We start from the raw sequence: 26,373 nt of genomic DNA on the forward strand, positions 1-26,373 counted from the left end.
AAAAACATTTCCAAATTAATGTTATATTAAAATTTGGCTTATTTAATAAAAGCCACAATTTATGATTACTTGGAAGCTTATTGTTAAAAACTATACAACGCATAACGCGCATTATAATTAACCGCAGTTATTGAGCATACCAGTCAAACTTCTCCAACTCGAACGACAATCAGCACAAAATAGTTTGATATATTTTCATATTATTGAAGCTAAGAAATAAAGCTGTCATACTTGAAACTCAACAAGGTCTATTAATATATTTACCCAGCTTAGTTAATACAGATTTAAATTTCAAACTGCCCAATATTTAAATTTCAGTATTGCAAATTTCCATTTTGTCTCTAAACGCAACGCTTTTGACAGTCGACATAGATTGAGTTTCAAGAAATTCTTCTCAGGAAAGTTCTGGCTAGAAGGTTGGAAAATATTTGAATTTGTTCGGTTCTGCACACTTATTTGCTAGCATTCAAGAGAATAAATTTCTCCTGCATTCTTTATAAATTATTGCACCTATAAACACTTTTTTTAATACGTATCCTCTCGTAAGAAATTAATTCGAGACAGTTTGAGCATACCAATGATATATAAAATATACACAAAATATACGTGATCAAAAGTAGCTCGTTAAAACTAAAAATATACTTCAGATCTGTATATTTGTGTGTAATGTATTTTACAAATATATTTTATATATATACCACGGGGAGTACTTTTAAATATTTTTTATTTTTAGGAATATAAGTATTAAATGAAGAACGTACGTTTCCTCAATTTATTGCAAAATGAGATGTCGTTTTCTATAAATACGGTTAATTGCATGCGACTTAATATACAATAAACCTAAATTCAAGTATTTATATTTTTTACCTTTTACGTTTTCTGGTAGAAGACAGAAAAACTAACATTGATCTAAGACTATTATAAACTAACTTAATTGTTTTTTTTACTGCTTTCATCACATGCAGCAAAAATTAAAATTGGTACACTTTTTACTTATCAAAAATATTATCTACGGTTTTTATACAATAAATAAGTTTTCATCGACAGTGGAAGTTGAAGCTGTTGTATACGATCTTCCAAGTTTGCCCGTCCAATTTTTTGTCGAATAGTTCTTCGGCAAAGATCCATTAGGGGCAAGGGTTCAGCTTAAATAAAAAAAATTAAATTTTTATTATATATATACATTTTTGAAAGCCTAAGGATCGATGTCATTTAGTTAAATACCAAAAATAATATTTGGGAGTTTCGAACATTTTTATATTTATAAAAGTAAAAACTATTTAGAATTCAAAATGAAGGAACTACCAGTACGAAAATACAATCAAACCTTCTCGTTTTCGTTTGTCCCTTTAGGACATAGGGAGTATACATACAAACTAATTTCTATGTCTACGGCTGTAGCTTTCGTGACTGTCAACCCCTCTGCGGTGGCATCATGCTTCCCGCAAACTATGTATTTACAATTTTGAGAAGTTTATATGCATATGGTGCGAGTGTGATGAAGGCATATATATGCTCGTCTTATACAATAAAATAAGTCATATACATAAAATTGTGGATTCAACACGTGAAGAGCAAGGATTTTCACATTTTCTTCCAATGATAAAACACATACACACTTTTTACATCAACAATGATGCGTGCACTTCACGTTATGGATACCCTAACGCACAATTTTAGATATCAACTATAAATGTTATGTTGTGGGTTTTTATGTTATGTTATGTACATATTGAAATTAATAAATAAAATAAAAAGATTCATATTGTATTTTTTGTACGTAAAGCAAAATCACGCTTATACTTTCATACTACTGCCGATTATTCCCATGGCATTTATACTGTATAATAATCCGATCATTCCTGGATTAGTTTTATGCAGATTGTTTAACAACTGAGCGAATAGTTTACACGGAAACACATAATCGGACGATCGGACATGGCTATGTTCCTGCTGTTATAGTTAAATAATAAATTAGTTTTGTAAGTGTTTATAAATCAATTAAAATCGGTCGTAATTAAATGACATGCTACTATATATTTGAACTATACTTACGATCTAATCCGCCTATATAGCGCATAGTAATTTCGCAGTGTCCCCAAACCGCTGAAACAACTGGATACAGTTTTTTCCCTTTCAGCCCTCTAAACGCAATACCAAGATATTGCTGATCAACAATAAAACTTAAGGTTCCTTCATCCATATCTAACGCTACTAAGAACTTGTCTGGAACCAAAAAAGCTTCGTCGTTTTTCAAAATGGCTGGATATGTGACACCAGCACAATTTTTTGAATCGTGGTACAATTTGTTTCTACCCAAGTCCCAGCCCCAGCTTTGTTCAGTAGATCCAACCAAACTTTGATACCCAACTGAGTGTAAGGGTGCATCAGCAGTGGATACGCCAACAACTGCATGTGTTCCTCTTTGTCTTGTTGGCCAATAAATTTCCCAAATATGCAATCCCTTTGTGAGGCCGACTTTTCCACGGATGCAATCTGTACTCTGGGCGACCGGATGTCTGTGAAATGTCAACTTGTCATCTTCTTTCACAAATATGTTTAACGACCTGTCTTCAGAGTTCCAAGAATGTTTCAGTTGAAGCTCTCGAATCGCTGGTGGCATATCAAGCAAAATATCAATGCGCGCTGGTTTTAAAAAATCAGCTTGTAGCTCCCTTGGTATAATTGGTTTAAAAGTAGCCTGCGAATCATTACGACTAACTGTTTTAACTCCACCACTAATTTTTTGACCCATGTTCATGCCACGGCAGCTTCTTGATCTTCTTTGGTCGATTGCAACTTTGTAGGATAATCGAAGGCGCTCAAAATCCCTAGGTTCCAATCTGGACAATACAACTCTCGGAGATAATGTGGATAATGATGAAATACTTTGAGGGCGTCGCCTTTCACTGGACCTTATTGAAGGTGTCCGACCACCCTTATACCTGAAATGAATTAAAATCATTTTAATCTTCCATTAATTTGTTTGATTTTAAATTAAATAGAGAAATATATTTGATAGAATAAAGTTACTATGTATTGAAATCTATTAGTTGGACCATGTAGATATATATGTTCGTGAATCTATGAGTACATATGCATTTGAACCTTAAAACAAACCCATGCAAACCCAAACGTCGCAAGTAAAAATATGTATGTATAAGACTAAATATTTTATTAATACACAAAACAGAACGTAACAATATATTCTATAGATTAGTATCTGTATTGTACCAAAAATGTACCTTTTTTTTCCAAGTTCCATCTATAAATGAATGAATTTAAAGTCAAACAAAATGGCGTCGGCGACGAAATACTAATTATTGAACACAATTAGTTGTTGATGGTACATATTCATTATATTGAAATGAGTCAAATCACATAAACACAAATATTCAAAAACAAAACACAGTGCATATGTACTTATATTTCAAGACTTCATGTGAAATTATGTCTGAGAAAACGAAAAAAATAGCGATTCTTCAACACAAGACCCTCGTCAACTACCACATGAGCTATCAAGGTTGAAGAAAAACAGGGTGTTCCCAGCAAAAGTAATAATATATTTTTTTTGTAAGGATGATTACACGATACGATTGTCAGAACAGCTAAAATTTGGAATAAGAGAAGCGAACACTTGGTACTTTGCAATGTAATATATAAAAACTTTGAATTGATAACTTTTCAATGATATTGTCGCACAGAAATTTTTTCACAAAAACACGAATTATAAATAACCATGATGACAAGCATGGTTTGAAAAGAATATTAAGCTTATGGAAATCAAATTTCTGGTAGTATTCCATAGTATTTGTATAGTATGCAACACATACATATATAAAGATAAATTTGGTAATTGTGGTAATTTGTTGGCTTACCAACACGCACAGCTGATTCGTAAAAAATCTAATTATAATTTCATATACCTCAATATCATGATTCAATCATTCACCAATGGGGAATATTTTTTTTTTATTACAGAAACGAATCATATGTATATTGTGAAAACAAATTGTGTGTGACAGCCGGGTTCACGCATACATTCACATGCGCTGCGTCCAAATTTGTATGACGCGGCTCGACCCGAAGAGAGCCAAACGCGACAGTTCTCTCTGAAGCTGCCAGCTTCCCAAAGGTCTTCAGCTTTTTTGGGGACGGTTCGCTCGTATGAAGTTAGTGTCCCTGAGGGATGGATTTCTTACTATAGTTCTGGTGAATGCATATGGTCAAAATAACGCACTGTTACGTTACATTCGCACGCATATTTTGACGGAAATTGTCGCAAAAACAGTGTTGAAATTTTAAATGCAAATACAATAAATATTAAAAATACAGTTTCATGTGCGGAAATTTCCGTCAAAATATGCGTGCGATGTAACGTAACAGTGCGCGATTTTGACCATATGATTATAGTCTTCTGACGTCCGCAAATTTCTCATTCAGTCCTCCATCCACCTGGGATGTTTTTAATCCACACGTTTCTCAACTATATTTATGGCGTTATTTATATGGCAAGGGTCCAGGAAGAATTCTATCAGGTACACTAGGAACTCATGTTTTCATGAGTTTAAATTTAGACGTGTTTCACTCAGAATGTAGTATTTGTAAAAAAAAAATCCAGTTGAACGTTGTGACGCGGCTCCACATTTATACCTGGTACTCAGTTAGTATATATGTGAGACCATGATTTATGTAACTTATACAATATATTTCATACGTAATTATACGTAAGCATCAGAATTGGCGTGGCAAAATTTCGAAATACACTTTTAACACTCTAGCTCGGAGTCTCTGAGATCTAGGTACTCATCGAGACGGACAGACAGACATGGCTATACGTATCGACTCGGCTATTGATACTGATTTAGAATACATGGTAACGAAAGGGCTAATCTAGTAGCCTGTCGTAGGATTTTCTGTCTTTTTCACAAAAAATACTAACAGTATTTCCTCGGAAATAAAGCTTTCCTAAATAGCACAAAATAACTCTGTCTCCGTTTCTAAATCTTGATTACGAATCGTAACAATACATACATATACAGGGGTGCCACAGAAATCACTAGTGAAATGGGAAACCGCGCAGAGGATTTCCGCTTAAAAATTTCCGCCGTGCCACAGAATTCCGAGCGATTTCATTTTTCTTAGCATTGTCACAAACCAAATTCGAGCTAAGGCTAGGGTTGACACCTTTCAAGATTCAATTCGAATAGGGTTCATTTTGCAGTTTAAAGCCTAGTACTAAGATCCAAAAACTGTTTGCCAGCAAACAAATGTCATATATTCTTCGAGCGGCCAGTGTGTGACCAGAGGTGTACACTGCATTCCGAACGGTTACACTGCTCAGAACGCTGCTTGGTTTTGTTTAAAGTTAATAAAATGCAATTCTTCGGCTGGGGCTGCTCTTCCCCAGGCATATCCTGGGCTTCCCAACATTTTATTGGCAAGGTAATGTGTCTGACTATCAGTAGCAGTAGATGGCGACGCCTCCCGTGCCGGACACTTCGTGTTTGCTGGCAAAACATATCAAATTGATAGAATTTTCGAGGTGAGTCTAAACATACCAAAAAAACAAGCAAATACTTGGGATACTTTTCCAGTATATACCGACCTTTTTTTTTGTTGAACTGCCTTCCGTACAGAGCCTAGAAAACAGTTTTTGCCGTAAACAATTTCTTATCGGTTTCATACGAATATCAACCCTGATTCTGTTCGCGAGGTTTTTTTTTCGATCTGAGTACTAGGCTTTATTGATTTTATCATATCAAAACAATTGGTTTTTATTTTTTTCTTTTATGATATAAAATAATTGATTTTTTAAAGCTGTACTTTTATGCTTATGATTTTTTAGAAATTAAAAATTAAAAAAAAAATGTTACATTTTACATTTTTTTGCTACATCTGTTATTCATCTACATCTACAATGTATATTATACATCTAACATGTAGATTATAGATGTACCATTCATTCATATTCTACATCTCCACCGCTAGGGGTTGTTCGCGCACTGAACTCAGCAGAGTGTGCGAGCGAGAAAGAGAATGAGTAGCGCGTCTCTGGCAGGGGGAGACGGAGGAAGCAACTGAAAATAAATTTCTTCATTCTGGCTATAATTATGATCCGATCTGATTCAGATTCGGCAATCTGGTAGATATGGTCATTTTCTACGATACTGCGTTTTTAGTTTAATCGTATCTTTAAAATTGTGCCTGCCACAGATTTTCGTCCTTTATGAAGGCGGAAGGGGGCGGGTCAAAATTTTGAAATACACTTGTAGCAGTGTAATATCACAGCTGCGTGGAAACCAAATTTGGTTGCCCTAGAATCAAGAATATATATACTTTATGGGGTCGGAAACGTTTCCTTCTCTGCGTTACACACATCCACTTTTACCACAAATCTAATATACCCCTTAACTCTTTTTTGAGTACGGGTATAAAAATCATCCCATATCGTGCGAGTCAAACAAAACAATGTACTCGGCACTTGACATAACTTGTACTTGCACTTGTTCTTGACATAAATGCAATGGCAATAATGTGTAGAAATGGTTTGTTAGTTTTGTTTTGGCATTTTGAAGCGATGCCACCTGGTAGAACTACAAATGACTACAAATGCTTTCACAATTTGCCCGTTTGACATAAAGAAAGTTTTACTACAATGAGCAATTTTTTTTAATGCTTAATGCTTTATTAAAGATAACAGAGTGCGTTCAATATAATTAATATTAAATATCTTGCTCCGAATTCGGCTTAAAAAAGGTGGCATTACTGTATTAACTTCGAAAGTCTGAATCGCCCTAGGTGGCCACCTTGGTCTGCAGCGGATTGAGAGCAGAATCGTTAAGTGAATTCAGTCAGCGGATTGAATAGTGATTTACTAAAATGCTTATTTTATTAACTTACCATGTATAATGTTAAATTATTTGGATATGGGTTAACCACCAATTGATAAGATTCGAATCGTTTTAGGTGTGTTTTATGGGTGTATTTAATCAAATCGCTGGATAAATTGTGAGCGATTTTGATTCCGCTGAAAAATCGGTGTGTGGCACGGCGGAACGGAATTGAGGTGATCTTCCAGCGGAAGTGATTTCTGTGGAACCCCTGATATACTTAATGGGATCGGAATCGTTTAAGCTTATCGAGTAAAAAATGGGCTAATATCCGGAATGTACAAGAAAGAGGGCGCACCATTTCTAGTAATTCGACGGCAGATATATAACTAAATAGCAAGGTGCGATAAAGTTTTCCTGCGTTGTGGAGCTAATTTTGGATCATATATTATTAAATGTCAGAATATAATCTCTTTTTCACCACTATAACCGTAACCATAGACAATGACGCAGAATAAACGTTACACGGGAAGACGTAGCTTTTTACGACCTGAGAATAATTGATTTATGTGTTTTATGATGTGAAAAGAAACTTAATTTTGGAAATCAACAGACTGCACGACGAAAGAGAATTGATTCTGTTATTTACTTATTTTTACAAAGTTTGTGGGTGTTATTCCTAACATAATGAAAATAGTCTCAAGTATTTATTTTTAGAATTTTACGATTTTCCACAATCATAATTGTTTACCGCCAAATTTTGAGTTTGATCTGCTAGTTTTTGTTTTTATTAGTGGTGATAGTTAGGCTAATACGCAAAAAGTGCAAAAATGCTATTAAGCGCAAAGGAAATGGAGTATTTCGAAGAGACAAAAACAACTATGTTGCTTGGGAATGAGTCAGCACATTAATGCTCGACTCGAGTTTGGTTTTAAAAGTTTGTTTTCTTTGTGTTGTGTATATGCACCAGAGAACGGCATCGGGTGAATACTTTTACACATAAAAATTAACCGAGTAAACTTACTCAGCGTTGACGGATACACACTTGCATGCGCACATATTCGCAGATGATTTTAAATCACTCCAGTGCCTTCTCTTATTCTGGCTGAGTTTATTCATGCTCGTTCGTGTTTCGGATGTCTGTTACTTCGGCACAGCCATGATCGTATTGATTATGAGCAACGACGCAAATGAGTAAGCTCAGCTCGTTTGATTTTATTCAAGTGAAGAAGCGGTCGGCACACAGACATGCACATGTGTTCGGCTGGAAAGTTGCACCGTTTGGTTCTTCAGGTCGAATCCGTCGGCATCGATTTTGCATGTATGCGTGTAAACCCTTTCTCATACATGTTGGATATGATTGTATTGTATACGAAGCTGCGATTTGTGTAAGTGAGTAAGAAATGATTCAACGGGCCTTTTGCCAGCACAAGCTGAGTATGAGTACAGCAAGAAACACCCTTATGCCCTCTGCACACTGAGCCCATCCCGGCGGAATGGTGGGAATTTTTTAAAGATGTGAAACACCGATTCACACTGACACCATCCACCTTCCATGAGAAACAGCTGATGCTCACAATTAAGTGCGGTGAAAATTTGTTCATATTTATAACTAAAATGAATATAAATAACATTGCAATGGTTGTGAATGTGATTCAGCACCAAAATATATTCTTGCACAATCTAATCATATTGCTGGACATGGATGATGATAATGAGGCTAACAATGACGAGGAGAGTTTATTGGAATGGATATCCGTTTTGAAAACACTGAAGCGTTGTCATTTGTGACTGCTTCTATTCGTGTTTTCGAGTTTCGAGTTTTGGTGCCTGAGACAATTCTGACATATCAGATGTTTTGTTGTTGTTTTTTACCATTTTCCTGTCTGTCATTGTTAACACTTTTGTAGTGAATTCCCATTTTTGTTGTGAACGTTTTGCAGTTCTCTGATATGCACAGTGGGACTCAGCCGTAAATAGGTGGCAAAAGTCAAAATTGTATGAACGCTTTGGATAAAATGAATGTACACATCTAAGAAATGTGCTCAATCGTCAATTTTTCGCAGTGCGAGCTTTCGATCAAGCTATGCGATGCACCGTTCGAAAGCATGATGATTTTAAGTTGTTTACATGTTCTCTTCTCACTATTCGCCCTTCACTTTCAACAATGCCTCGAAGTTCGCCAAAAAATTGTGCACTGCACCGAAAAAAGTGTGTCGCACAGAAAATTACCTAAACGCTACAAAGTCAGTGTTAATAGTGTAAAAAACATTATACTTAAGTTTGGAGAGACATGTTCTTTGAAAGATTTGGCAAAAACTGGAAGAAAAACTGTAAAAACTGTCCAAGGGATGAAAATTAATCCACAAATACAGCACGATGTCCGTTCGAAAATTGCCAAAAAAAGCCCGAACTCGTATCAGTATGGTAAAAAGAATAAAGCAACGGCATAAATTAAAGACATACAAAAAACAAAAAGTTCCGAAAAAGAGTCTGCGACAAGTAGAAGTCGGCAAAACGAGAGTGCGAAAGCTCTATGATCGCTTGCTCACTTATGCAGTGGAATGCATTGTTATGGACGACGAAAAATATTTAAAATTGGGCTCAACAACTTTACCTAGCCCTCAATTTTATACAAAAGCTAAACTGTTGACGACTCGGTGTACAAAATGCAAGTGGTTAAATTTGGCGAGAAAGTTGTGATATTGCACCTGTGGCATAAGAACCAGCCCGTTTTTCACAAAAGGGACAATAAACACTGATGTTTACACGAGGGAGTGCTTAAAAAACGCCTTATACCTTTTTATCTAAACAAAACGTGTCGACAATATTTTGGCCAGATCTAGCGTCAGCGCACTATGCCCGTTCAACTCTGCCGTTGCTTGACTCAAAAGAGATCAATTTTGTATCAAAAGAAGAGAACCCACCGAATTGCCCATAGCTTCGCCCAATCGAGCGATATTGGGCCATAGTCAAGCGCAGTTCAAAGAAACAAAAACCATCGAAGATTACGAAAATCGAAGTGTGCGGTTATTTTCTGTACATTTCTTCCAGAACTTTAGAGAATCCAATGTTCAAGATAATTTTAGTTTAGGGGATACGTAGGCTGATATTTAAGTTTCTGGACTCACTATGAAAAGCACAACTTAGGCGTCTGAACATGGTTATATTTTTTTTAATAATCTTCAGGAATACGCAACCCTATTTTGAAACATTTAAACCAATTTTCATAGCACTTTTGTCTCTCAGAAATCTGTAAAACAGGCCATAATCAGCGTTTTTTTTTTGTTTTAAAACATCAATACCGCCGATCGCGATACCAGTTTTTTACATTGGCCATTCATGGTGCTTCATCAATAAAAATCCACCTCAAATATGGTAGAAAATATGACACAGACATTTTCATTACAATTTTTGCCCGAGATGAATTTTTCATTTATCGTTAATATCAAACGTGTTCGTCTATTAGGATGGGCCTGAAGCTTGGCCTAATAATTTGCGTTCATCTTGGCAATTTCATCTTTAACTGATCCTACATTTAAGTCTTTATGGATATTTTCATTCCGTATGTACCATGGTGCCCCAGTGATAGTTATTAGTATCTTCGATTGAGCTCTCTAAATTACTAACGCAAGCATTTCCCCATAGCTCGGAGCCGTATGTCCAGATGGGTTTGAGAACTGCATTGTACAAAAGTACTTTGTACTCCAGTTTTAGTGGTGAATGAGTGTTTATTAGCCAATGTAGATTACTAGCTTTAAATTTAAGTAGATTTCTCTTCGCTTCGATGTGTTTACGCCAAGTAAGCCTTCTATCCAGATGAACACCAAGGTATGTTACTTCGGTGGTTTGTGGAATGTTGATATTGTTCAGACATAATTGAGGGAAAGTTTGTCTGTTTAGCGTAAAGGTGACATGCTTGCACTTTTGCTCATTTGCATGTATCCGCCAGTCTGCTAGCCATTTTTCTAAGGCCACGAGATGAGATGATAAGTGTTCCGTGGCCCTTCTTAGGCACTTGGATCGACTTAATATGGCAGTATCATCAGCAAATGTCGAAGTTGTTGTTAGGCTGTTTGTCGGTAGGTCTGCTGTGAATATGATATACAGTGTCGATCCAAGCACGCTGCCTTGCGGTACACCAGCTTCAATTGGATGATATTCAGAGAGGAAATCTTTGCATCGTACTGCGAAACTTCTTTGCTGTAGGTATGACTCCAATATTCCATGGATGTTCTGTGGATGTAATATTTTGATTTTGTGGATTAAGCCATCTAACCAAACGCGGTCGAAAGCCTGGGCGACATCCAAAAAAACCGCGGAGCAATACTCTTTTGAATGCATTTCGTATCTCAGAGGTTATACGGTTACTTGTTCAATGGTTCCGTGTTTTTCGCGAAATCCAAATTGGTAAGTCGGGATGGCACCGTTGATGTGTAGGTGTTGTTTGATACGATTAAGGAGCAGCTTTTCAAATATCTTTGATAGGCAAGGCAGTAGGCTGATAGGTCTATATGATGATGGCTTGGACTTGTCTTTTCCGGCTTTATGGATCATTGTGATGACTGATTTCCTCCATTCTTGAGGATAATAGCCCCATTTCATAATTCTGTTGAATATCACAGTAAGGAAATACACTGCACAGCTCGGAAATACAATGATCATTTTAGGGGAGATGAAATCGTGGCCCGGAGCTTTCTTTTGCTTTGAGATTTGGTCTTTAATGACCCTTGTGACTTCTCCTGATTGGAATATGATAGGCGGAGTAGCTTCGAGATTGTTGGTTGGTGGGAGCACAAAGCTATTTGTTGCTGGGTGTGGTTTGAAGACGTTTTCTAGATAGAAGGCAAATGTATTTGCCTACTCTTTTTTGCTGCGATTGCTCTCGATTGGTGGGCATACAGCTGATTTAGCTTTCCACAGTGGGAATCATTTGCTAGTTGAGGAGAGTTGCTTCATATAGGATATTTGAGCTCGGTTTTTTTTATTTTCTTGGGCTCTGCGTAGTAGGTGGCTGTCTATTTTTAGCCGCTCTTTCGAGGCAGGTGATCTGTGTGCTTGCCACTCTCGCCGAAGCCTTCTTTTATCGCGTGCCTAGAATTACGACTGCTGTTGGAAAGTTTTTTAGCTGCTAATATTGGTGTTGAGTGTTTTGCCGCCAGTGACATTGAGGATACTAATGCTTCGACTGACCAATCAATGTCATCTTTACAATAAATGTTTGGTCAGCTATCAATATGAGAACTTATGTAGAAGTTAGAAAGCGTGGGCGTTCCGAAAGCTGAAGGTGAAAGGTGAAGTAGAATGGGCGAGTGATCCGATGATAGATCTGTTAAGTGATCTAGATTAATCTGAGAGATAAAGTCTAGCTTGTTTCGTGGCGTTATTATAGCGTTATATAGTTGTCTTCCTTTCGGGTTGGTAAGTCTAGATCCCCAATGATTAAGCTTGGCATTGTAGTCACCAGCTGCTATAAATCGGTCACCTAGTAGGTCGAAGAATGGTACAAATTCTGTTTCGGAAATGCAGAAGCGCGGTGGGCAGTGTACTGCGGCTAGGTTTAGGTAGCCGTTCCGAATTTCAATATGAATTTATGTTGCCTGTAGATAAGGTGTAGCAAATGATGGCAATGGAAAATGTCTGATTCGATGCTTGATCAGAACGAACGCCAGTACCTCCATGTGCCTTACCATCGGGGTAATTTGTCGCATAGAAGTTGGCTATATTTCGAGGTGAAAATAGTTTTTATTTGTTAGGGTAGTCTCTGATATGAGCATAACGTCAATTAGAGTTGGGTAAAGAGTGTTCACTTTACTGAACAAGTTCAGTTGCTCACTTTTAAGTGAGTGAACAACTCGCTCACTTTGCTCAGTTGCTCATTTGTTCACTCAGTTGTTCACTTGTTCAGTTGTTCACTCAGTTGTTCACTTGTTCAGTTGTTCATTCAGTTGTTCAGTTGTTCCCTGTTCAGTGGTTCACTCAGTTCAATGCTTTGTTTTTCAAAAATTTGTTAATTTTCCCCAGTTTATTTTTGTGGTTCATTCGAAATACGTACATATAGATGTACATATGTATGAATAAGTATGTTTAGCAAAACCCCCCACCCAAATATTAAAGAATATCGAATAACAATACATAAAAGTAAGAATCCCTCTCTACGCAGCAAAATTGTCTAAGTCTAATGTCATATGGCTAAAAGTAATTTTGTCTTGTGTATCGCAGAGTAATCTTGAACAGGGAACAACTGAACAAGTGAGTCAACAGGGAACAACTGAACAAGTGAGTGAACAACTGAACAAGTGAACAACTGAGTGAGCAACTGAACAAGTGAACAACTGAGTGAACAACTGAACAAGTGAACAACTGAACAAAAATTGAGTGAGCATGTTCAGTTCACTCAGTGAAGTGAACAGCTCATTTTTGTTCACTCACTCAGGAGCAACCCAACTCTAACGTCAATGTCTTGTTGTGCTGCGAAGTGCCATTTGCATTCTAGAAACATATATTTAGAAAAGCCATTTAAACATATTTCTTTTCGATTAGGAGCTCCAGAAGGAGATTTTGGTTGCGCATAAACTCCTGCATCGTTTTTTGTATTGCTACCACTGTGTTTGTTATAGTTAATTTATTCCATCTAGCTATTAGAATGATCCTACGACTCTGCGTTTCTTTCGTACGGTTTTTTCGTATCATTAGAATTGTGGTGTCCACAGATTTTCGTACTTTGTGGGGCCGGAAGAGGCCGGGCAGAATTCTGAAATACAAATACACTTGTAACAGTGTGATATCACAAAAGTCTGGATGTAACAAATTTGGTTCTTCTAGCTCTTATTGTTTCTGAGAACTAAGCGACAAACAAAACGGACAGACAGACATAGCTGTATCGCCTCGGCTGTTGATGCTGATCAAAAAAATATATACACTTTATGGTGTCAGAAACGTTATCTTCTGTGCGTTACACACATCCACTTTGACCCCTTAACTCTTCGAAAACGGGTATAAAAAATTGATGACTTATTAATGCATTAACATTACCAGGACAATTTAGCCTGTGCGTTTTTCAGCCCAACCTAAAATTTTGTTTTAAAATAATTTCTCTATGCAACAACAATTTGTGTTTTCGTGATAACATCTATCGCAGACCGATTTGGTTATCGATACATCTCGATAAAATCTCTCTAACACATAACAGATGCTTTTGTGGGCTTAATAAGCTTAATTGTGCAACTAACAGCACTTAATTGTGCGCTTAACAGGATATGAGAAAATAAAACATATTGATTGCAAAAGTTTTCGAAAACGGGAGAACCTAAAAACCTTATATGAAGTTTGACAGGAATTTTTCGATTAAATGAAGACAAACCTTTCCTTAATAAAAGGTATGCTTTTTGCATGAGCATGGGTAACAAGTGGATAAGTTTTAGGTTTGTGAGAGTACATCGATTGGAAAGAGGCAAATAAATGAGTCCAAAATGCTCTTGATTAACGGAATGCGATCAAATTTTCTGGATTTTTTAATAGAGCCGAGTTTTTTTAGATTTTCCATAGAAACCATTGATAAAGCTACCACATTACATTGCCTTTGAATCGGTACTATAAGTGGAGCAAGTCCACACATCATATATCGATTATGTGGGATGGTATGGGTCTTAGAAATAGGATATTTGGATTAGCTTGCAACCAAAGCATCACTGACAAAGGGAGATAAATTCATGTTGACAGCTAGGATACAAATGGTTAGTTAAAAGCTGCTTTAATTATGAGATGATCAGAAAAACCTAAAACAGAAACAATAGCATTAATAACAGAAATTTTATTAAGATACAAATTGCGTCGAAATATATTTTTCTAAAAGTGGTGTACGTTCTGATCTTGATTAAAAAATTAATTATGTTGATTTTAATCATATATTGATAATTACACTACCCGACACGATTTTTCCTCAAGGAACAAAACCAACTTTTTCTTAAACATTTGGGGCTTAGAAATGATATTTGATGATATTTTTTTTTTTCTATGGCAGAACTTTTTTTTGAAGAATTTTTTAAATCTGGTATTTTTTTTTTAAGCTTTTTTCAGAGGTAGCGCTTCTTTTCTTCACATAGCTCAAGTATCTTACGTCTTGTTGTAACTTTGCTATTTTGAAAAGATTATTAAAACCGCTAGAAGTTAAGCCTAAACACTTTGTGATTACAGCTTACCGTCTGGGAAATATAAAGCATTGAAATGAAAAAATGATGATTTTTGTGCGGTATTTTTTACGAAATTTTTACTTTAAAAACTCAGGAAAAGTCGAAAAAAAATTATATCCTGTGTTCTCTATTTTTTTGTGTATAGATGCATTAATTTGGCGTCGTTTAAGGTATCGCTCATTAAAATCTATGGAGAGACTTTGGAGCTAAAATTCGTTAACCAAACCTAAAATATGGAACAAATGAACAAAAAATACCTTTTGGAAGGTTGCGAGCCCAACTGCCCATTGGGAAAAAAAAATACCAGACTTCAAAAATTCTTCAAAAAAAAGTTCTGCCATAGAAAAATAACCATAATTCTTAAAAAAAATTTAAATCCCTATATCTATCAGAAAAATTAGGTTTGGATCCTTGAGGAAAAAACAAGTTCGATTTTGTCGAGTAGTGTAATACTCTCTGCACACTGAGTCCATCCTGGGGGAACGGTGGGAATTTTTGAAAGATGTGAAACACCGATTCACATTGACACCATCCACCATCCATGAGAAACAGCTGTTGCTCACAATTGCGTGAGGTGAAAATTTGTTTACTTTAATTAAAATGAATATAAATAACATTTCAATGGTCGTGAATGTGATTCAGCAGCAAAACATATTCTTGCACAAGCTAATCATGTTGTTGGACATGGACGATGATGATGAAGATAACTTTGACGAGGAGGAGATAATAGAATGGATATCTGTTTTGAAAACACTGAAGCCCGGAAGGTTGTGGTCATTTGTGAGTGCTTCTAATAAATGCAACCAATGTTTAAAGTACAAATATATATGTTATGTTCTTCAGAAGCGGTTCGGTACATTTTGGGAGAAGGATGTACCCGAAAACAACGAGGCGTTTTTTAAGGAAAGTTTTAGGATGGAGAGATCCTGCTTTTCTCTGTTGGTTACTCGCTTGGAAGTGCTACGGAAGAAGGACACAAACTGCCGAGCTGCAATTCCTCTGGAGAAGCGTATCGCCATATATTTTTATACTTTGGGATCTTCTTCTGAAAACAGTGTTTTTCGGAGTGTCAGCCAACAGCGTCTGCAATATCCTGCATGAGTTTTGCAGAGATTTCATCAACGAATTCTCAGAGGAATACATGTCCAAAAACTATCTCACTTCAGAGAAAATTGACGAGTGCTCCAAGCATTTGAAGAAATTGGGTTTCCTCAGTGCCTGGTGCAATTGGTAATAATGCAATAAAATCATCCATAATATATGTATATACATATATGTAAATTAATTTCATTACTTAATTTTTATGATAGATGGATGTCACATCGAAATAAAACCACCTGCAGCTGATATTTGATATTTTTAATTTTTTGCGTGGTTTGTGAGATCTGAGAATTAGGAACATCCCAGATGGATGGTGGAATAACTGGGAAATTTTCGGAACGGCAAAACCTTACGGACCATCCCAGAAATGGATGGTGGATGGTCCCCAGTGTGAAAAGGCTATTATCAAAGAGAAGGGAATCAGGGAGGAACATTTTAAAGGTAAGTCGCTAGTTCAGCGCATAAATGTGTTTTTCCATTGTTCACTCATGAGACTGCACACAAAGATTGCTTTGCGAGGAACTATTGCCCTCAGCAGTACTACCATATCCATCAGCCCCCGAAAGAACAAGGACAGAGAGAAACAGATGATTGCAAAGCACATGACAACACGACCCTATATACAAAAATCATATTCCCAAATTTATCTTCAATCTTATGATTTATGTAACTTATAAAATCACCTCTGATCACTTACTTTTAACCAAAACTATCTGTTTTCACTTTTGGATGTAACAGTTTTTGTCATCGATATTTTTCATTATCTCATGTAATGTTTAGCGTATAATTTAGTGTGATATGAATAAAATTTACTGTGTTACGCTCACAATTTGGCATGTTAAGGGCATAAAAGCCTCTGTTCCGACAACTATCAAAACGCAGGATTTGGTCGAAACCTAATTAATGCGGTAATGGTGTCAACTAATGCAGCAAAGCCATTTTTTAATTTTTAAGTTCAGATTTGTTTTGTTGTATAAAATCCCGTTTACTTTTCTTTTCGGTGATACAAGTTTTTCCGTTTTGAAAACGCAAAAAAATTGGTGCCAAAAAGAAACTGGAACGATTAAATTCCACTAATCTGTATTTCGATGACACGAAATGTCCCTATACTGGACACAGAGTTTAAAATCATCCGGACACAGAGCAGGTGAGCAGGGTTTTTAAAAAGAGTCTAAGAAATCGAGGGCCTAGGTAGCTGTGCTGTGGTACTCTTACTCTTGGTAGTAACGAGGTAGTTTGAAATCTAGCTTAAGAGATGGTGTACATAATCGAATGTTTTACTGAAATCGGTGTAAATGAAATCAGTCTGTAAGTTTCATCAAACACCTTTAATGATGAGAGGACATAATAATAACACATCGCATGATAAATTCATACTGAGATGAAGATACACTTATGGACAAAATAATAGGTGTGCTTTTTTTTCTTTTTCAACTTTTAATATCTAATTCATATCTTCTCTAATCTCAACAAATCAAAGATTTTTCAAATCTTATATTAATTTTCTTTTAAGAAAAAGTAAAAATAGTTTCACAGACCCTTTTTTAATTTACAAGAAAATTAAATTTTTCCTTAAATCCGTCAATTTTGGCTGGACTCAATATTAGGTGTATGACGCAAAACATTAACCTGTTGATTAACCAATGCCTTAAAACCGGAAAAAATAGGTAAATCTTGGGGAGCACCCAGAAAATAATCATCTAAGACCGACAATCGCATGGTTCAGTTAATGGCGGATATACCGGGCATTAGTCATTAGTAAAATAGTCAAATATCGATTTAATTTAAACATTTATCTTTGTACACCTATTATCGTGCGAGCTAAAATTGACGGGTTTAAGGAAATATTTAGTTTTCTTGTAAACTAAAGGGTCTGTGAAACTGTTTTTATTTTTTCTTTATAGACAATTAATATAAGATTTGAAAAAACTTTGATTTGTTCAGATTAGAGAAGATATGAATTAGAAACTAAAAGTTGAAATAGAAACGAGAAGGAACGTGCGAGTCGCTTCTGGGGACATGACTCTACTTATACCCGTACTCAGTCAGTATACATATTTTTGAGCTTATAATTTTTTAGAATTTTTTTTTGCTACATCTGTTATCTACATCTACATATACTATGTATATTCTACATCCCCTCCGCTAGGGGTTGCTCGCGCACTGAACGCGGAAGAGTGTGCGAGCGAGAAAGAGAATGAGTGGTTGGTTACTTGCTGCAGGGGGAGGGGCAAGCAACAGAAAATTGATTTCTTCATTCTGGCTATAATTATAATCCGATCTGATTCAGATTCGACAATCTGGTAGATATGGGCATTTTCTACGATACTGTGTTTTTAGTTTTATCGTATCTTTAAAATTGTGCATGCCACAGATTTGCCACAGAACCAAATTTGGTTCCTCTAGCTTTTATAGTACCTGAGATCTAGGTGCTCAACAAGACGGACAGACGGACCGACAGACATGGCTCTATCGACTCGGCTCTTGATGCTGATCAAGAATATATATACTTTATGGGGTCGGAAACGACCCGACTGCGTTACACACATCCAATTTTACCACAAATCTAATATACCCCTTAACTCTTTTTTGAGTACGGGTGTAAAAAAAAGCACACCTATTATTTTGTCCATAAGTGTACATATGTAGAAGCGTTTTACAGAAATGTTGGAAGTGCAGAGTTAAAATGTTCTCAAGCATTTTAGGAAACATACTCTATAATTCTTTCTGTCCGACTTTCCACCTTTCTTAGGAAGAGGAATAGTAAACGATTCCTTCCAAATGGGAGGAAGCATGAAGAATAAATGGATAGGGCGAATAATTCGTTAGTACCTGGCCAAAAAACCGGCTTAACTAGTCGAAGATCGTGAGGCGGTGATCTGATCTTCCACTCAACAAGGTAAAAAAGCCCAGAGTTGCTGTCCTTTGAAACACTGAAAAAAAATATCGGCCATTGTTTAAGCAGTGTTTGCCGACGGATTTGACACAAAGATCAGATCAAGCAATCTAACAATGGAATTTGTTACATGGTTGACTTAAGACGGATAAATTAAATTAAGTGTCTGGTTACCCAGCCTGAAATTCCCCAACAAATTCCTCAAATAATAGCCAGTGGCGCAAAATAACGTAATTCCACCTTTGTTTGATACTTGCATTGCCCACTGCATATAAATATTGTAAACGCTTATAATTAATCACGGCCGTTCTTTCACCTCTTTATATCTCCTTCTTCATTTTGCTACTGCAGCTGCAGCACCTATGCATTTCTCTTGCACTCTCTCTCTCTATCTATCGCTCATACTCTACTCAGCAGCAGCCCGAGCCTATCGCTTCTTTCGTTCTCTCTATCGCTTGCAGTAGGGCACGGGTAATTCGGTCCGCCTGACCTCTTTTAGAGATTTAAATGATCTACAGTCTTGATCTATCACTCACTTCTCTCGCATATTGAACAGACCCTGCGTCTTCAATCGACATCGCTTTGATTTGATCAACCGGCATATCTCGCTATCTCTTTCGCTACACCTATACACCCCATATTTCGCCTACTTATAACAAATAAATTGTACAATCCGCTCAACTTCTTATTTTACTCTAAATCAACAGCTAGTGAAAAAGCTCGCTAGCTTAAAATCAAGCAAGCCGTCAATAATGTCATGTCGTGCAATGGCTACTAAGTTATTAGATCAACGTTAGCTGACAGGTTGAAATAACCAAAAACTATCATGGTATTTATTAGATCGCGAAGAAAGCGAAACTGTTTTTATATCGGTAAGTTTCTGTTCGTATATCGTTATATCAGAGGACGGTGGATATACTAACAAGTGATGAAGATAGAAAAGCCGAGAATAATGCATCTTACGTATAGTAATTCCAGCTATTTTTTAACTTTTTCAACTTAAATGGTAGCTATCTGGTAAAGTGATCTGATTCGGACTATTCCGACAAATTCTGACCTTGGGGCTTTGGTGCACCCTTAACGGAAGAAGTGCACCACTTGACTTTTTCTGGTGCGTAATGATGGTTACATGTTTTGTCTACAATTATTTAATTCAAAAAAACTCATTTGGATTCCATTTAATTATCGCCGAAGACTCCTTTAAAGTAAGAATAAGATTGCGCTTTTGGGCGATATATAATCGATTGGTATAAAAATATACAAACGGTTGAAATCGTCCAATATCATTCTATGGATTTACTTTCTTTCACCGATCTTTGCTAAGTACTTAAAAGTCTATGTCAAACATTTCACTGATATACAGGCATATACAGGTTTTCACTTTAACAACAAATTTGTGATTTACTTTCCGATGAACTATTGGGCTTTGAAGTGGCTCAGGGGGTCTAGCTGAGGCCACCGGATGGGTCTCAGGTTGCGGACAGCGAACGGCCTACCCTGGTGGGTAGGTCAGCTGTGAATAAGCAGGTATCCCAAAGAGAAGCAACTAATTTGGCTCTGAGGAGAGTACCGAAATAAGCAGTCCCGGACAGCCAGCGGGTGTTCGCGAAGTAGCAACACCGACGATGCGCTTGTGGTGCCGCCTCTCATTAAGTAGCTCAACACTCCCATCCCTACACAATACCTAGCCAAAGACAATATAAGTATAAGATGCGGAACGCTCATACATTTCAATTGACATATGCAAGCCAATTTTTCGGCCAGCGACGAAATTCGCGCCATCTCGCTCACACAAATTTGAGAGCGTACGAATCTAAAAATAGAATCCGCTTGGATGTCTGAGTAGACACAGAACCAGCAAGTGCGTATGTGTGCGTACTTTGCGGACGATTTTCGAGACGGAAACCTTTTTATGAGTTGAGAAACGAAATTATTTACCGGCGTTGAATACGTCGCATGCTGAATACCCTAATGACAATTATTCCAATATGAAGTCATGTATTAAATATATATATTACATATGTTTTTTATATATGTTTTTCCGATCATTATATTCAAATATACCATCTGAAAAGAAATTCTCATTGGAGGGATATATACATATAATATATGAGTTTTTTAATATTGGGGTGGTAAGCGTCTTGCAAAATTGACTTACACTTATATAGTTAAGGGTATATTTCGACAGCGCTGTAAAAAACGTATGCATGTGCACACATATATTCGTCGCGACGACTCGGCTCGGCTGTCGCATCGGCAAAAAACCAACTTCGTGTGCCTTTGTATGCTGTATGCATACAAGAGAGCGGCTGGCTCTAGAGCGCTCTCTCTCTAAAAAATTTCAAGATAGCCTGGAGCCAGCTCTAGAGCCAGCATGCAAAATTCGTGAGCAAAAATTTCGTATGACGTTATGTATCTTATACTTATATTGTCTTTGACCTAGCTACATCCAAACTCCAACATTCACCCCACACCGCGCCGGACTAAGGTGTCATTCGACCCGTGCCTGGCTGGGGGCCCGGTATAAAAACTAGCCCAGTCGCGAACAGAGAGCTCAGGAACTTGGCAGGCCCCTGGCCTTACCCGGGCAACGTGGATCTCTGCCTGGGCTGACCGTTCCCCTTCTCTGCATCTCGTGGGATGAAAAATGGACAACAAAAATATACAAAAACAAACAAACACAAACAAAACGAATGAGAATGGCACTCTCCAAATGCCGGCTGGGAGAAATTCCAAGCAGGGAAAAGCAGCGGCCTCAAGATCTGGCTCTAACCTCTCAAAGGTGAAGAAGGTGGAGTGGGCCACGGCGGTGCTCCCAGACTTCAGCATGAAGCCACCAAGGGAGGCTCCTTAACCTAAGAGGCAACGACCCTAAGGATATGCCAGGACCCGCTGCGAAGCGCTCAAGGGTCCAGGCAAACATATCCTTCGCACAAATTGCCAAGAAAAGGACATTTATTGGTGTCCTGGACAACGGTAGTGCAGATGGAAGGATCCCAAGAAATCAGTGGAAGTGGGTGGAAGCGGCATTGGCCGACCGCTGCTTCGATCTGCTGGAGAAGGACCCTGGGCCACCCCCAGTCTGTAAGGACATAAGATGGTTCCAGGCAATACCAAAAATGTAGTCTGCGAAGACGAGCGCTCCGTGCAGCTTTATAAAGCAGCGGTAGCGCAAGTCGGTAAGGTCTACCTCGGGGCGAAGCTCGTTGCTGCGGAGCGAAATGCCCAGTAGACCGAGGGCCAGAATATGGGTGAAGAAGGAGCCGGAACGCATCCTTAAAATGTTGCAGCGATGCAATCCACACCTTCCCACCGCGGACTGGAAGGCTGTGAAGTTGAGACGACACAGGCCCCCACAAACCATTCTCAACAAGGAGTCGATGACCACGATTGAGGCCGCTAAGAATGAACTGAACTTCGGCTTCAGCTCGGTCACCATCAAGGCGTACAAGTCGGACGCAGCGGCCGAGGCACGTCCTGTCGATAAGCCACGTCCTCGAGCAGAAGGTTGTCTCGGAGATCGAAGCACCCGATGACGAGCTGGGTCCGGAACAGGAAGGTAAAACTTGTACCTGCATACTGCCAAAAAGGCACCTAAAGCACTCTCTGCTCCTCAATTTTAGTACTAAACCAGTAAACAGCTTTAGTTCCTTCAAATCACCTGGTCCCGACCAGGTCATTCCGGCTCAATTACAAAAAGCGATCAACTGGCTGCAATGAATCTTCAGAAAGATACTGGTAGTGGGAAAAATTCCTCACGCCTGGCTCAAGGCTAAAACAGTCGTTATCCCCAAAGCAGGGAAAGCCTCACACTCAACCCGAAAAGACTTCAGAGCAATCAATCTTTCGTCCGTTCTTCTCAAAGCCTTTGAGAGACTAGTCGGGCCTAATCTGAGAACAACCATTAATCCTCAGTGGCTGTCAGGCGCACAACACAACATGCCTACCGAAAAGGAAAATCCACGGAATCGGCACTCCATAAAGTAATCTCGAAGGTGGAGAAATCCCAAAACGTCAAAGAATACTCCTTAATAGCTTTCCTAGATATCGAGGGAGCTTTTACGGAGGCCCTGACTGACCTGGGGGTGGATCGGTGGTGGCATACGCGGTGGCATGACGTTGCCATCATCTTCTCGTGAAAATTCCCTCAAACACTTTGCGATCTAATGATCTGCGATCTCGCGCAACTGTCGGAATGTACAAAGTCGCGCGGACTGGGAGTTAATCCCTCTAAAACGGAACTTGTGTTGTTCACAACCAAATACTGAGCCCCGCCTCTCAACCCCCCAATACTAAAGGGATGCAAGCTCTCCTTCGGAGTCGCAGTGTGGTGACCTGCCCTATCAAAAAGGACCAACACTAAACAACTGGGCAAGGTACAACGAACTGCAGCCCTATGCATCAGTGGGGCTCTACTTACCACACCAAATTATGCGCTAAATGCTATCTTATGCCTCCAGAACCTTGACCTTGCAGGTAGGGAGCAGGCAGAAATTGCAGCAATTCGTCTGAGAGACTCCGACCAATGGGTGTCACAGCACATCGGTCACGCATCTATCCTAAACGGAAACAATATAGTCCCCACAAAGCGGACTACTGCGCTCCGAGGGAGTACATAGATACTCTTTTTGAAATAATTATCCCTCACAGAGACAGAGGCTCGAGGGACCACCTGGCCCAGACGGAGCTATACAAATCTTTACAGATGGCTCGAAACTGGACAATAATATCGGAGGGGGAATCTACTCCGAACAGCTAAACATAAGACACTCTTTCAGGCTTCCAGATCACTGCAGTGTCTTCCAAGCGGAAGTCATAGCGATCAAGAAAGCTTTGAGTTGCCTTCATGAAGTTGCCACTACGGCAACTAATTTAAACATCTACAGTGACAGCCAGGCGGCGATCAAATCGCTAAATGCGATAACATCGAGCTCGGCTACTGTGGCAAACTGTCGAAAATTTCTCCACAAGATGGCTCATCAATTTGTTATTTGCCTATAATGGGTCCCGGGCCACCAGGACATTGAAGGCAACTGCATAGCAGATGAGCTGGAAAGAACTGGTACAACAATCCCCCTTCACCACGATAAGCACATCATAAAAGAGCACTTAGACAATAGATGGCAAACTGTAAAACAATGTCGCATAACTCGGCAAACATGGCATAGTATCACAAAAAGCGTACCACTAAGCTCTGCAAGCTCAAAAAAAAAAAATGTATAAGCACCCATGCAAACAGGCTGGATGCCCCCCACAACGACTTCTGTGGTGGTTGCAGAGATGAGGTCGAGGAGGAAACGGTGGAACATCAGTTTTGCTCCTGTCCTTGCCTTTCATGAATGACGTTTCAGACATGTCTACAATGAGTCCCAGAAGGATCGCAAACTTCATAAGGGCATCTGGACAGCTGCTGACATAGTGTCTCACAAGGGAAGAGTACAGCATTCACGCGGTGTCACAACGGGCTGTAACCGGCCTTAATGAGTCGGGTTCCTGGCGACTTTTCCGTTTTCAAAACGGCAACAAATTCCTCGCCGAAATGAAAAGTAAACGTCTTTTTATACAACAAATCGAATCTTAATTGCAAAAAGAAAAAAATAGACGACTTATTGATGCATTGACACCATTGCCAGTGCAATTTAAACCAACCTCAAAATTCGGTCTGAAAAAGTTGGTCTGTGCAACAACAAATAGTGAATTCCTCCGAACAGCTGTAGCATCCCGATTTGGTTATCGATAAATCTCTGTTAAATATAACAGAGGACTTTTGGTATGAACTGGCCCGAACGCATGGGTATAACAGCCTTAAATTTTGCGCTGAACAGTACAAGAGTAAATACATCGACTTTTGCAGATTCCAAAGCGCCTGAAAACGAAAAGTATGACTTTAGGCTGAAAAGTGATAGCTTCAAAATTGACTAGTTGGCATAGAAAAAGACGTACAGAAAGTATTACGCTTTATCGATGCAGGCTCGCAGTCTTTTTCTGGGTGTTACAATTATCTGAACAATTTTTTCAATCATACGAATATACATACATAAATATGTATTTTGAAAAGTTTCTCTTTTCACAATGTCGACTTACATATGTATGTATATTAATATATATATATGTACATAGCCAAATTGTGGGTTTGGGCAACGTTTTAGTCATATATGTATGAAGCTTTTAGACATTTGCGTAGAACAGACGGAAGGACCGTCGAGAGAAAGGCCAATAATTCTTATTTACCAGCTCCTCAACCATGTATGAAACTGAATAAACATATGTACATATGTGAAAAGTCGTCATTTTAAAAGCTTCAAACTAAAATAAATAATGAAAAGTAAACAATTTTAATTACATATGTACATGTGTAAGTATCACATACATATTACATGCGTACATATGTCTGTATATTAAAAACATTTTTATAAAGTTAATGGAATTCAAGAGTTTACTGGATTATTAATTGGACATTTATATATGTTCGTATGTACATATATTTGTTTATATTTCATTTGAAAAAGCATACTTAACTCTTTCAATTCCTATTAAATGTAAAGATTTCTTAATTTTTTATTTAAGCTATTTTTTATAAATATTATTAGAGTAAACTGAATAAACAAACATACATTTATATTTATATTCAGAACTTACATACAAAATTCACGTACATATGTATGTAAGTGCATATACCGCGTACACTACATATATGGAAGATTTATTGAGAATATTCATAAAAATATTGGTCTTACATATGCATGTGTGTTATGCATTTGCATCATTTTATAATTTTTGAGACGTTTTTGTTTATGCATACATATGTGTATATTTATGTATGGACACATAAATAACATACATATACATACTACAATACAATGTCAATAGTTATCATTTAAAAATAAATGTGGGTACACATATATTGGAGTTTATGATTTGGGCTTTACATATATATTTCTATTAATACTTTAAAATACAAAGTAAATTATGCACTCACATTACTTCCTTCTTTTTGATTTTCTTTGAACAAAAACAAAACAACACATAAAATAGTAAATGAAAATATTACGCAGAAACGATGGGAACATGGAACTTAGAAGGGATGCGTACTTGTATATGTATGATATGTGTGTTACTTCTATTAAAGGGTCTTACACACTAAGATACTTCTGAAAGTGGAAGCAAATTCATTTCAATAAGTTAATACATTATACATATATTTGAATTATGCTCTTATAATAAATAAATACAATTTTTAACAAAAATTAATTCTACAATCTATATTGTTTTCATTTGGGAGTGATATATGTATGTATTTACAATGATATCTCAAAAAAGAGCAGATGCTGTGACGAAACCTCCTTTTACA

At 37.7% G+C, this 26,373-nt stretch overlaps 1 protein-coding gene across 2 annotated transcripts; it reads right to left on the reverse strand.

The window, feature by feature from the left end:
- Positions 1–707: 707 nt before the first annotated feature.
- LOC111075852 (protein gustavus) lies at positions 708–26,080 on the reverse strand. Of its 2 annotated transcripts, none has more exons than XM_022369355.2 (3): positions 26,002–26,080; positions 2,056–2,945; positions 708–1,145 (listed from the first exon to the last, which is right to left on the reverse strand). In XM_022369355.2, coding segments are annotated over exons 1-3 (1,032 nt in total). In that variant the 5' UTR covers positions 26,004–26,080; the 3' UTR covers positions 708–1,005. The 2 variants fall into 2 exon arrangements, with proteins under 2 accessions (XP_022225047.1, XP_022225046.1); XM_022369354.2 differs by lacking the exon at positions 26,002–26,080 and adding an exon at positions 3,246–3,511.
- Positions 26,081–26,373: the final 293 nt, after the last annotated feature.

Source organism: Drosophila obscura, unplaced genomic scaffold (genome assembly GCF_018151105.1).
Source record: "Drosophila obscura isolate BZ-5 IFL unplaced genomic scaffold, ASM1815110v1 contig_139, whole genome shotgun sequence".
In the NCBI taxonomy this organism is placed as follows: Eukaryota; Metazoa; Arthropoda; class Insecta; order Diptera; family Drosophilidae; genus Drosophila; species Drosophila obscura.